Here is a 13050-nt window from a genome sequence, read left to right on the forward strand (position 1 = left end):
ACAATCCTTGCGGCTAATCGGCACTGGCTTCATTCTCACCTCCTTCGGACAAATCAAGAGATTTGGAGGAAGTGAGAGCTGCTGCTCCTCTCTCACTACCTCCGGATATCAATTACATCTGTAAGAGAGTAGAGTGAAGCCAGCAGTGATTAGCCGCAGGGATTGCGTGACATAACAATGTCACACAATCACCAGGAGAGCCAGTGCTGACACCACTGAAACGGTGCTGACACCGGAGGTGAGTATAAATGTTATTATTTTACTAGGGGGAAACATAGAGATTCAGAAGGGGTTGTCCGAGTAGTGGACAACTCCTTTAACGTTAAGTTTCCATGATGAATATTGTTTTTTTTTATGTTGGGTTTTTCACTGTGCAAAAAACACAGCGTCTTACAGTTTCAGCAAAGTGAATGGAATTTATAAAAAATCTCCTGCCCACTGTGTTTTTTTTACGCAGCGCAAATTGACCGTCGGTGTGTTTTTGAAATATGTAACGTTCATTTCCCTCTGGTAAATATGTGTTTTTGTTATGGACTTGTCAGATAGACTTGAATGAGACGAGGAAAATCTACACCTAAAATGCATGTAATCTGCACATGACATCATCAATAAAGTTTTTTTCAAAACAAAGTAACAGAAAGTATCCAAAACAAAGCAGTTTTATTTAAAACATGACATACCAAAAGGAGACAAAAAATGCACCAGAAAAAAATGCAATAAAAAAGCATATGTAATGTATAAAAAAAAATGCACTAAAAAACACAATAAAAAAAATGAAAGCAATCTCGTTTAGTTAATAGATGTAGAATATGGCATATGGAGATCTGAAGTAAGTGCTGTAATGTACATATAACACCGGAGTAGGTATCTTCTCTGTTTCATAGACCAAAAAAAATATTATTCCTGCGGAACTTGTTGTTTTTTGGAAAAAGCAATATTTGCATTTCATACCACAAATGGAAACTGTGTTTGAAATAAGACTGAGAGATCTAAGGGAACTCATGGAATATATAGTGTTTGATGTGGAGTTAATTAGATGCAGGGATTACAATGATGACTGTAGGCTAGTATACAATCATATCTGTATAACGGAGTTATTTAAATACACCATTGAAAACAGTTCTATATCAGTACAGTAATTAAGAAATAAGAGTCATGTTTTTAATATCATATGCGGATAAAAATTCTTTATTACAATAATTTGGAAGGACCTGGAAATACAGGAGTGCGGTATAAAGAATTTCTACAGTATTTCCCTACAGTTTCCCAGCTTTTTTCTCATTTTAAAGACAGTTTTAAACTACAATCTATGTATAACAGTGGTTGGCAATCGGTGGTCAGAGAGCTACACAAGACTGTAGTTTCCTTAATTCCCCTCCTTCAGCTATCTACTACTGTTTGATTGATTGGAACAAGGTCTTAGAATAAGAGTTGAGTTTCCTACATTTGCAATTAGGAGTTGGCCAGTAGAGATGCTGCAAATTGATTCACAGGACCCGGTCCAAAATCCTTGCCAATATTCTGTGGCCATCAGACTGGAGCCTGGAGAACTGCCTTGTACCTCCCAGCAATCGTGTCTCTTATTTTGATTAGCCAGCCTGACATAATGTTACATGTGCATCACATCACAAAGATGACGTCATTCCAGGCCAGCTAATCAAAAAAAGAACCAGGAATGTGGGTAATTGTCCACGATGCAGAAATGCTGCAGATTTTTTCCACATCTCCCTGGCAGGAAAAACACATGCGGATTTTACATGCGATTTTCCTGGCAGGTAGAAGTGTTTGTCAAGCGTTTTTGCATGCATTTCTGCATGCGGGTTATCAAGCGCTTTTCCAAGCGATTTTAGCATCACTTGGAAAAGTGCTTGACAACTTGGTCACACTATATAAATCCATGCAACCGGCATGGATTTATGTAGTGTGACCAAGTTAATAGTTGAAAAAAAGAATAAAAATGGTAAAAAATAAAAATTATACTCACCTTCTGATGGCCCCCGGTCTTCTCTCTGGTGCGTCCGGTCTCTTGTACGGCTCGCGGTGGTGTAAAAGGACCTTTCATGACGTCATTTAGTCATGTGACAGGTCACGCGACCGCCAACGTCTGCGATCACGTGACCTGTCACATGACTAAATAACGTCATGGAAGGTCCTTTTAGATCATCGCGAGCTGCCGGGAAGCCAGGACGCATCATACAGGAGACCGGGGGACATCGGAAGGTAAGTATAATGTTTATTTTTTATTTTAAATTCTTTTTTTTAACAGGTACTATGGTACCCGGGTCTGGATGAGAGTCTCCTCTTCTCCAGACCCGGGTACCATCCGTACATTGAATCGCTTAATATCCACATGTGCACATGGAGTCATGCGGATATTAAGCGATTCAATGCAAATCAATGGCGGCAATTACGCTGCGTGTCCACAAAATTAATGGACATGCTGCGTATTTTTCCACAATGATAATCCACAGCGGAAATTTCCGCAGCATGTGCACAGCACATGCGGATTATCATTGGGGACCATGGGGCACGTATTACCAAGCGTTTTTTAAGCGTTTTCGCTGCAGAAATTCCGCTGCAAAAACGCTTGAAAAACGCATAGTGGGCACACAGCCTAAGAGTGGTGCTTAGGAGGTTCCCATCTGGTGGCCACAGATTATTTACCTAGCTGCTGGTCCAGATGCTGCAAATAGACCGTCTCTATTGGCCACATAAGCATGGTCAGGGAAGTGCAGACAGTGGCGTAACTTGAAGCTTGTGGACCCAATGCAAAATCTCCAACAGAGCCCCTAACTATTATGGGTCTGTAATAGTATTGGTCTTGGGGCCGTTTGGTCCCCTTAAGCTCCAGGGTCCAGAAGCGACTGCAACCGCTGCACCTATTATAGTTACGCTCCTAGGTACAGACATTTAGCCTTTTCATATGTCCCATAGACTACTATACCAAGCAATGGACACAAGACATTACATGGTCATTGTTGTTTCAACAAATTTTGCTTGAATCTATGGTACAGATGAATATAACAAACATATATATACAAACAAATATATCTTATCAAAGAAATCTGCTTCTTTTTACACTTATGAACAACTTATTCTCCTCCCTGTCCCATGAACTCATGATCTGCTCTGGAAAAAAAGCAAAACATTAGTTTTGGCCAAAGCAAGATGGACTACGAACATAGTGAGGTATCAGGTCATTCCTCCAATTATAGTCTATGAAGAAGACAGTATGAGTTAGGAGCATATTAGACATCATAGCAACTAGTGTGCACCCACCAGCTCAGAGAGAACGGAAAATCAGACATAGAGCCTGTTGAATGAAAAACTGGTGAAAAATTCAAGATACAAATGATATAATGGTCAGATATGGTGTTATGTCTCATGTATAGACATGGCAGAGTATTCTGAAAAATACCTGCACATGTAAGAGTTAAATACGATGTGTCACTATATGTACGTGGGTTGATCTCCAGTCCCCACTGATCCAAAATTTTCATCCAACTGAAGACTGGTGTTGAGCAAATTTGTTCGGCATGTCTTATTGTTTATAATGTAACAGCTTTTTAATCTATTTAAAGGAAATCTGTCACCCCCTGGGACCTATCAGACCTCTAATATGGGCATACAGGTTATGGAAATGTAAATCTATACTTAACCTGTATGGCCCATATTAGAGGTCTACTTGCTTTGTCATAGCTTTTTATTACATTAGTTTTGGCAAGCTTTGCGTCCGGGGGACGCACAGAAATCTGCCTATTAGCTTCATTTCCATATCCCCCTCTCTCCCCTGCATGTCACAGGGCCCTGTGACGTGCAGTTCCTGGCCGGATCACGCACCTGCGCAGTTTCTCCTGTACGGATGGCGCTCTTCCTCCTGCCGTCTGTGTAGCCTTGTGGAGTAGGAAACTTGTGCGCAGGTGCTGGTGAGTCACCCTGCCTTCCCGGCGCCAGCGCACAAGTTTCCTGCTCCACAAGGCTACACAGACGCGAAGCTTGCCAAACCTAATTTAATAAAAAGCTATTACAAAGCAATTAGACCTCTAATATGGGACAAACAGGTATGTATAGATTCACATTTCTATCACCTGTATGCCCATATTAGAGGTCTGATAGGTCCCAGGGGGTGACAGATTCCCTTTAAGCAAAAATTTCACGGTGCACACTATTTATTTATACAGCAGAGGTAGCACTTATTTTTTATAGTAGAAATGGTGTTACAAGTTAATAATGGGAAATATAATGGCAATATTCTGTGCGGCTCCCACTTTCCCTGAGAAAAGCAACTTAAAGGGATTGTCCATGACTTTAACATTGATGGCCTATCTATAAGTCATCAATGTCAAATCAATATGGGGTGGATGTGCAATGCCTGGCCACTATACAGTTGATGGAGCTGTGGAGCTCCATAATTGTGCAGTTTTTGCCGCCGCCGACATCGGAAACAGCTGATCGTCTGGGGTGCCAGGTGTCGCACCCCCCACTAATGAAACAATGATGACCTATCCTAAGGCTAGGCCATCAATGTTAAAGTCCTGGACAAGGCCTTTAAAGTGCCTGCAGACAATAACAGACAATGGGAGCAGTGACAGAGACTCTTCTCTAGACTTGGCGAGTGTGAATAAAGCACAGTTTCTTTTTAACCCCTTCACAACATCTGCCTTACATGTACGGCGCAAGTTGGAAGCGGGTGTATGGAGCGTGCAGACCCATGCTCGGCCCCATACTTGGCAGGTAATGGCTGTGTGTTACAGCCAGGACCTGCATCTAATAATCGCAGGTGGTGTTTGTTGACCTGTTGAATACCTCTTTCAAATTCTGAAAGCAGCATATAACACGCACTAGCAGGGGCGCGCAGCATTTTAATCGCCCATTGGCCCGCCCATGAACTGATTGTGGGTAGCCGATGGGTTGCTATGACAGTAGGGTGTCTGTACTCATTATAGAGCTCCCTGGAAGCCCAGCCTGTGGCCGAGCTTCAAAGGAAATTGATTTTTACTATATGCAGCAATACTATGGCATTGCTATAGATAGCGCAAGTGATCAGACGATCGCAGCTTCAAGTCTCGTAAGGGGACTAATAAGAACAGTGAAAAGGAAGAAAAAAGCTTTAAAAAAAAAAAAAAATAATTAAAAACACACAAAAGGTCAAATCACCCCTTTTTTCTCCCATTTAAAATAATGATAACAATTTAAAAAATATATACATATGTGGTATCGCCGTGTTCAGAGAAGTCCAATTTATCAAAATACAAAAATAAATAACCCGATCGGTAAACACCATAAACGAAAAAAATTCAAGAGTGCCAAAATTACGTTGTTTCTTTTGCTGCAATACCACAAACAAAATGCTGTAACAAGTGATCAAAACATCATATCTATCCCAAAATGATATCAATGAAAAACATCATCTTGCTCTACAAAAAATAAGCCTCCTCACATTATGAGTCTCAGAAAATGGCGACAGAACCCCCCAACAACTTGTTTTTAAAATTTCTGACTTTTTTTCATCAATAAAATAATAAAGAAACTGGACATGTTTGGTATCGCTGTAATAGTACTGATGAGGAGAATCATATTGTGAGGTCATTTTTACACACAAAATATACACCGTAAAAACAATTCCCAAAAAACAATGTCAGAATTGCGTTGTTTTTTTTTTTTTCACGATTTCTCCCCACTTCCCAGTACATTATGTGGTAAAATGAATGGTGTCATTCAAAATGTACAAGTCGTCCTGCAAAAAACAAGCCTTCATAATGTCTAAATTAAAAAAGTTATAGCTCTGGGAAGAAGGGGAGGAAAAAACGAAAACACAAAAATGGAAATTGGTGTTAAAACAAACTGCAGTCGGGAGACTGGATTTTGCAAACCCGGAAAACCCCTTTAAGAGAGCACAACTTTTAAAGGAACTGGTTCTCATTGAGTAGATCAAGCTTGTGGCAAAGCTCTCTGGGAAAAAGTATTCAAATTAGTTGTCTCCCAGTAGGAAGTTAATCAGTTTATTAGTGACACCTATCAGTAGTTTCCCTTTATCTCTAATTTTCCATGGAGTTGGCCAAAGCAGTCACTTGATCAATCGGATGAGAAAGACGTGCAATGCTAAAAAATGGGTCTAGTTAACAGTGTCAAAAAGAAAAAAGTTTTGGCACCTATAGCAACCAATCAGAATGCTGTTTTCATTTCTTAAACTGCTCTGATGAAATGAAAGCTGAGCTGTTATTGGTTGCTGTGGACAACAAAGACATATTTTCTTTTAGACTGTTTCGATAAATGAGGCCCTTAGTCTTCTTTCCAGACTTCCAAATCGGGAAGCGAGCCTTTGTTACCAGGGCTTCTTATTGATGTCCTCATTTCTCTGTGACAGATTCTCATTAAATAACATTCTCAGATGTGTTTTGAAGCCGTCTTTTTATAGACTGTGCAATAGTGTTTAGGGTACAGCTATAACGCAGCTGCTCACACACTCTGTGGAATTCTTCTAGGCCAATTTGTCGAGTCCCACAAGGAATCACCTGCTAGAATTGCTCGGCTGTGTTACAGGCGGTGTGATATTCTTAAAGTCCTGTAAGAAAGCTTCACCGAAACAAAGGAGATATAGATTTTCCATTATAATTGGTTACTTACTTCAAAAATATCAGAAAGATTTCTGTGAACAGGCGACCTATCTAGAAACATTAGGGCTGCACGGCACCAGGCGTCGCGTGACATTGTTATCACAACGACACATAACAACATTTGATGTTATGATTATCTATGGTGTCGCACTGCGACGGCAACAGAGTCACAAATGTTTCCAAATGGTCGCCAATCGTACGCAGCACACTTGCCATAGACTTCAATGCACGGGACATGTGGCTTGTCTGCAATTTGGCTGTTTTAATTACTTCAAAATCAGAGCACGTGATGTCACTGGCACGATAGCAAGTTGAACAAATATTTTTGTCACGCAACTTTTAGAGAGAATTACTGTCGCACAACGCAGGTTGTTTTGTAGACCCAGTCTGAGGCCAGGTTCACACGTCCTGATATTTCCGGTACCGGAAAAACCAGTATCGGAGATATCCGTGTGTGTTACACGTGTGGTAACCGTGTGCCGCATTAGGAGCACAAGTACCGGCGCTTGGGAATCAGCGGTACAGTTAGCGCTGTTCCCAAGTGCCGGGTGCTGAATGCTGCCCTCATCATTGTCCTCACCCGGCGCTGCGATCAGCACCAGCAGGGGACCATGATGAGAGTTGTAGTATTCTGCTCCCACAGTGTCCACCTGTAAAAATAAGAATAAAATAAAAAAATCCAAATACTCACCTGTCCTAAGTGTCCCCCGCTTAGGACACTTTTATTTTTACAGGTGGAGACAAAGGGAACAGACTACTACTCTCATCATGGTCTGCTGCTGGTGCTAATCGCAGCACCGGCAGGGGACTATGATGAGGGCAGCATTCAGCACCCGGCGCTTGGGAACAGCGTGTGCGGTACGTGTTTACATTGACTTGAATGGGTCCGTGTGATCCGAGCTGCCGGCCAAAATGGACATGTCTACGTGTAGATCACACGGTCCATGGAAACACACTGACATGTGCGCAGGCCCATTCATTTGAATGGGTCTACGAGTGTCAGTGTCTACGGTACGCGTGGAAACTGTCACCACACGTACCGGACACAATGACGTGTGAAAGAGCCCTAAGGGTGCAGTCAGATGGCCATATTACTCGTGCAAGGATCGCATCGCAATCCTCGGACTGGCCATCTGCTCACCTGACCTGAGCGTGACAGCATGTATTTCTATGGAGCTGTCACTCTCAGGTCAGGAGAGCCGCTGGCTAGTCCGAGGATTGCGATACGAACCTCGCGTGAGTAATATAGCCGTCTGGCTGCACCCTTAGACTGACTCTCCCTGTCCTCAAGAGGGTGATAACACAGATCAAACTCCCCCATAACCATTATCACAAAGGTACATAGTGATTGTAGTCACACGACAGCAAGTAGATAGGTCAGCTGGCCAAAATTTTTTTTTGCGTCTGTCACATCGTGGTCACAAGTCTCAACGCAACGTCACTAACAATCAAGGCACGCAGTGTGACAGTGTGATCTTTATGTTATACAACACATAAATGTGTAGCCCTGGCCATGGCCTGAGTGACCACAGCGGTGACGCACCGTTCCCACTTACCTACATTTAACAATATCTTAACGTTTAATTTACCCCCTATCAACTGAACTGCCTGCTTTCTCCCCTTAAGCTGTCATCTAGATATGTCAAATTGCATGAAAATGTTATTATCACCATGGCACATATTGCCCTCAAAACTACCCAATAAGATAACGCCTATTCAAAGAGATGCTAAATATGGCAGATGGAAAAAGGCACATACTTTTTTTTGGGTCAGAGGGTCCTCGAACATCATTACAACCCTAACATAAATCATTTTAAAGTGCAACTCTCCTACATATTATAAACACTAGAAACCTAAAGAGATGAACTGGAATATAATATAATATTCCAGTTCATCTATTTAGGTTTCTGTTTCAGGTTTTCTGCACTCTGTGCAAATAAAGGTATTGCTGCCCATTTCCTTGAGCTGGACATTACATTCATATAGTTCCCTATGGCTGGGTGTCCATTAGCCGGGTCTCAGTCCTTCTCAGCCCTTATTCACATTACTTGACATATGGTAAGGTTTTAATACTAGAGATTAGGACTGTCCCAAAGAGGGTCACCGTGACGTGGTCGGATGGCTTTTACGTTTTTTTGATCAAATTATGTTAACCAAGCACCCTATATTATTTTCATACACTATTGCTATTTATTTACTGCGGAGTAGTTGTTTTTATCTTAGGTTTTATATTATAAACACTGCAAATAGCTGCAGATCGGTAGGGGTCTGGATCCAGAGAACCCCACTGATTTCAAAAAAGAGCGCACACGTAGCATTGTACGGACTCAATAGTAAGTCTATGGGTATGTGCATGCGTTCAGTATTTGCAGCAGAAAAATCTGCTGCAAATCTGCTGCAAAATCTGATATTTTGGCAGGAAAAAAAAAACAGCATAAAATATGCACATTTTTGACGGATTTTTGACGCGTTCTTGATGTGTATTTTGCATATGTTTCATGCGTTTATCTCCTTTTATTAGAATATAAGAAAAATGCTGCAAAAATGTTGAAAGAATTGACATGCTGCAAATTTGAAATTACAAGGAAAAAAAGCAATGTGTGCATGAGACTTCATTTTGGTGGCACTAAGAAATCATTCAGTGTTTGTGACAAATTTGCGTAGAAAAAAAAACACACAAAAATGCAGGAAACACTTAACATGTACATATCCTATAGGTCTGTACACTCCATCCCATAATGCGGAGAACAGACCCATATCCTTACTATTTAAGCCTAACACTGCTCTGTGTGAAGATCTGCATGCAAGAGCGGTGCACATCAGAGTGGTGTTTTGTGTGATCGGTGGGGGTTTCGGGACTTGGACCCCACCGATCAGCAGCTTCCCACCCCCCCACAATAAACAACAATAAGCCAAGCTTTGTAAGCAGCCATTCCTGGTTACTGCTGATCTGCTATGTATTGGAATAGCAGATGATCTGCTTTGCCCGGCCAATAAACAGTGTACGGAAGGGTGGTGTTCATTGGGAGTGTAAGGAAGGAGATGGCATCAGCTGGCTAGTGGGGATGTCGGGTGATGGACAGCCACCAATCTCATATTGATGACTTATTCTACAGACAGGTCATCTACATAATAATAGTGGACAACTGCTACAATAGGTGAAATCGCTTCTCACAGTACGCTCTTCTAATAAGTCTATAGAGCTGTGTATAGGCCGTTTTCTTACCTGAACCAATAATCTGAATATGACAGCTGGGACAGTGCCAGATACTGTGCCCAACAGCTTAGTACTGTATGCAGGAAACCTATGAAAAACTAATGTGATCTAGTAGCATGATCTTCTTGTGTTCTTGGGGGAAGTTTTAGAAAACTGCAGATTCATCTGTTGTTTTTCATATCGGCAAAAAATGGTATTATTTAACTCCTACTTATTTCTTTGCTAATTTGATTTTTCATTTTTAAGATGCCGTGTGATCGGCCTCCGTGTATGGACTAACTTCTCCTGCTTCAATAGTGTAACTTGTCAAGGAGCTTCAATGAAATCCACACTCTCTTAGTGAAGCGTGACTGCTTTCCTCTGGTGCCTCGCCTGGTTATGTGCGGTATTACAGCTTAGCCCCATCACCTTATTAGAGCTAAGCTGCAATACCAGATATATACAAATCTTTACATCCAGCTAAGACACTCCTATAGTCCTCCAGGTCTTTCTTTGGTGGTGGCCAGATTGTGGCAGCTGCACCCACAGCAATAACACCCCCCTGTGGCTGCAGCAGTGTTTTCCGGCATCAGAGCTTGGTACTAAGATATCATGCCAGTAGTAATGCGTATAACAGCTGTGGCTATTGATTTAGTTTCAGTGGTCACAAGCTGGCCACCTGTCAATAAAGACCACAAAGATCACTTGAGCATCAGTGCTTGATCAGCAAGGGTAAGAAGAGATGAGTACTGGGTCTGTTTTATATAACTCTCTGTTGCTTTCTATTTTTTTTTTGGAAACTGGATAACCCCTTAAATTACTTATACAACTGGATGAAGCCAACCTCAATCAGTGAAAGGAACTGTAGAGCTTGGATGTAGAAGAAATTGTGTGCTTTCAGCTCACCTCTCACTACTTGTTTAGATCTATGTGAAGTGCTTGCATGAAAATCTTGGTTCAGAAGGAATGGATGGGACTTAGAAAGTTAGTGAAAATCCAGGAGTTGTTTTCCAGTGTAAATAAAAACAAAAACTTTTATTGAAACATCCAAATTAAAATTGTAGAAACTTTAAAAAACACGACATCCTGAGGATAGTAGCAAAAAAAAATCCCTACGCGTTTCGAACTAGCACTTGTTTGTGGTTCTAATTCATGATATCAGCGCCATGCTATGATTTTAGTCTTGATGTTTCAATAAAAGTTTTTGTTTTTATTCACACTGTTAAACAAGTGCTGAATTTTTGTTAAATTTCTAATAGGTTGGATGTGCAACTAATACTCGTCAAGTTTGTCTTGGCCCTATTCAATGACTTTTCCTTGGCGCATCAGTTCTGCTCTTAATATGGACAATATCTGATCATATTCAGAGTTGTAACGACATGTTCTGAATCAGCAACTCTCCGTATTCTCTAGAGGGCAAAGCACTAGATGGCTCAGTATTACATAGCCTCATATGAACTGCAGGTTTAGCATAATTCACCCCGTGATATCTCAGGTTACCAAGGTCCCTGACTCATATTGGCTTATCTTAAATATTTACCATCCATAGTATAAAAGTGAAATCTGATATTACGGAACATTATATGTCAATCATTATGTTAGAGCTCATCCTTTCAACCAACTAAGGTTACCACCATTCCATAAACAGAGGATATACACCTTTACATGGATGCTACCAAAATAAATATTCAACGTATAAATCCACCCACTTGTTTCTGCCAATACAGATACACTATATGGACAAAAGTATGGGAACATAGATTACACCTACAGGAGCTTTTATAATGTTCCATTCTAAATCCATTAATATGGAGTGGGTCCCTTCGCAGCTATAACAGCTCCCACTCTTCTGGGAAGTCTTTCTACCGGGTTCTGGAGTGTGTCTGTAGGAACTTCTGCCCATTCATCCAGAAGAGCATTTGTGAGGTCAGACAATGATGTTGGTTGAGAGGGCTAGGCTCTCAATCTTCATTCTAGTTTCTCTCAAAGGTGTATGACTGTTTTGAAGTCATGACTCTGTTTGGTCAGTCAAGTTCCTCTGCACCAACCATGGCTTTATAGACCTTGCTTTGTGCACTGGGGCACAGTCATACTAGAACAGAACTTTTTGAAAATATTCTGACAAAGTTAGAAGCATACAATTGTCCAAAATGTCTTCATTGCTGAAGCATTAAGATTTCCCTTCATTAGAACTAAAGTGTCTAGGTCGACCCCTGAAAAACAACCACATAACATTATACCTTCACCAACAAAATGTACAGTTGTCACAATGACGTCAGGCAAGTAACGTTCTCCTGGTATTGGCCAAACTCAGATTCGTCCATTCAACTTTGAAATCGTAAGCGACTTTTCTGTCCTCTGCTCCTCAGCACTCGGTGACCCCGCGCTGTAACCTTACGTGGTCTTCATTTTGGGCTGAGTTACTGTGCTTCTACTTTTCAATAATATCACTCACAACTGATGGTGGAATATTTAAGAGGGAAGATATGACTTCTTACAATGATGGCATCCTATTACAAGACCACATTAGAATTCAGTGAGCTCTTTAGAATGATCCATTGGTGAGGGGTGGGATTTTATAGAGCTGTGACAATGGGGTGGAGGCCACACTCACTTATAGCAGCAGAGGTGCGGTAAAATCACAGCATTTTTGACACAATTTTTTGAAGAATGTGACCGCAGTCTGAATGAAAAACCTGAATAAAAAATTCTTACTTTTTTCATATAGCGCATTTATTTAACAATTGTCATATTTGCTCATGTAAAACAATATAGACAGTGTTCTTTGATCCACCTAATATTAGGTATGGGGATGAGCACATTCGTTTTAGTGCACAAAATTATTACTGGATATGAAACGTGCATATGACTTACTTACCACAAAACATGGTCCAGCAGATGTCTTCAGACACTCCTCCAACAACCTCATACGAGTCCTCTGCAGTTCCGGGCTATCCCATTCTTCTTCTGGTATCCCCCAATACAAGTCTATAGCCTAGGATTTAAAGTTACATATTAGTATTCCAAAGAGAAGGAGCAAATAGTAAAATCATCTTTAATTTTATTGTCCCTTTGCTCTCATTGTATTAGATGTATTTTTGACTTGCTCGAGGTTGTGTGATATCCTATAATTTATATTGTTGTATATACTCTGTGACTAAGTCCTCAAGTACCAAGAATTGTAATTACAGACAATGATATTATGGGGGATGCGCGCAATTTACTGAAAAACTGGCT

The 13050-nt window shown here is 41.0% G+C and overlaps 1 protein-coding gene across 1 annotated transcript in view; it reads right to left on the reverse strand.

The window, feature by feature from the left end:
* NWD2 (NACHT and WD repeat domain containing 2) overlaps positions 1 to 13050 on the reverse strand; it is a 296706-nt gene that overhangs the window by 120545 nt on the left and 163111 nt on the right. Inside the window, exon 3 of the mRNA XM_073646243.1 lies at positions 12692 to 12808. Within this exon, the coding sequence (XP_073502344.1) occupies positions 12692 to 12808 (117 nt within the window). The remainder of the gene's footprint in view (positions 1 to 12691; positions 12809 to 13050) is intronic.

This window comes from Phyllobates terribilis, unplaced genomic scaffold, assembly GCF_046119375.1.
Source record: "Phyllobates terribilis strain yellow unplaced genomic scaffold, ASM4611937v1 Scaffold_1__5_contigs__length_1240528914, whole genome shotgun sequence".
Lineage (NCBI taxonomy): Eukaryota > Metazoa > Chordata > Amphibia > Anura > Dendrobatidae > Phyllobates > Phyllobates terribilis.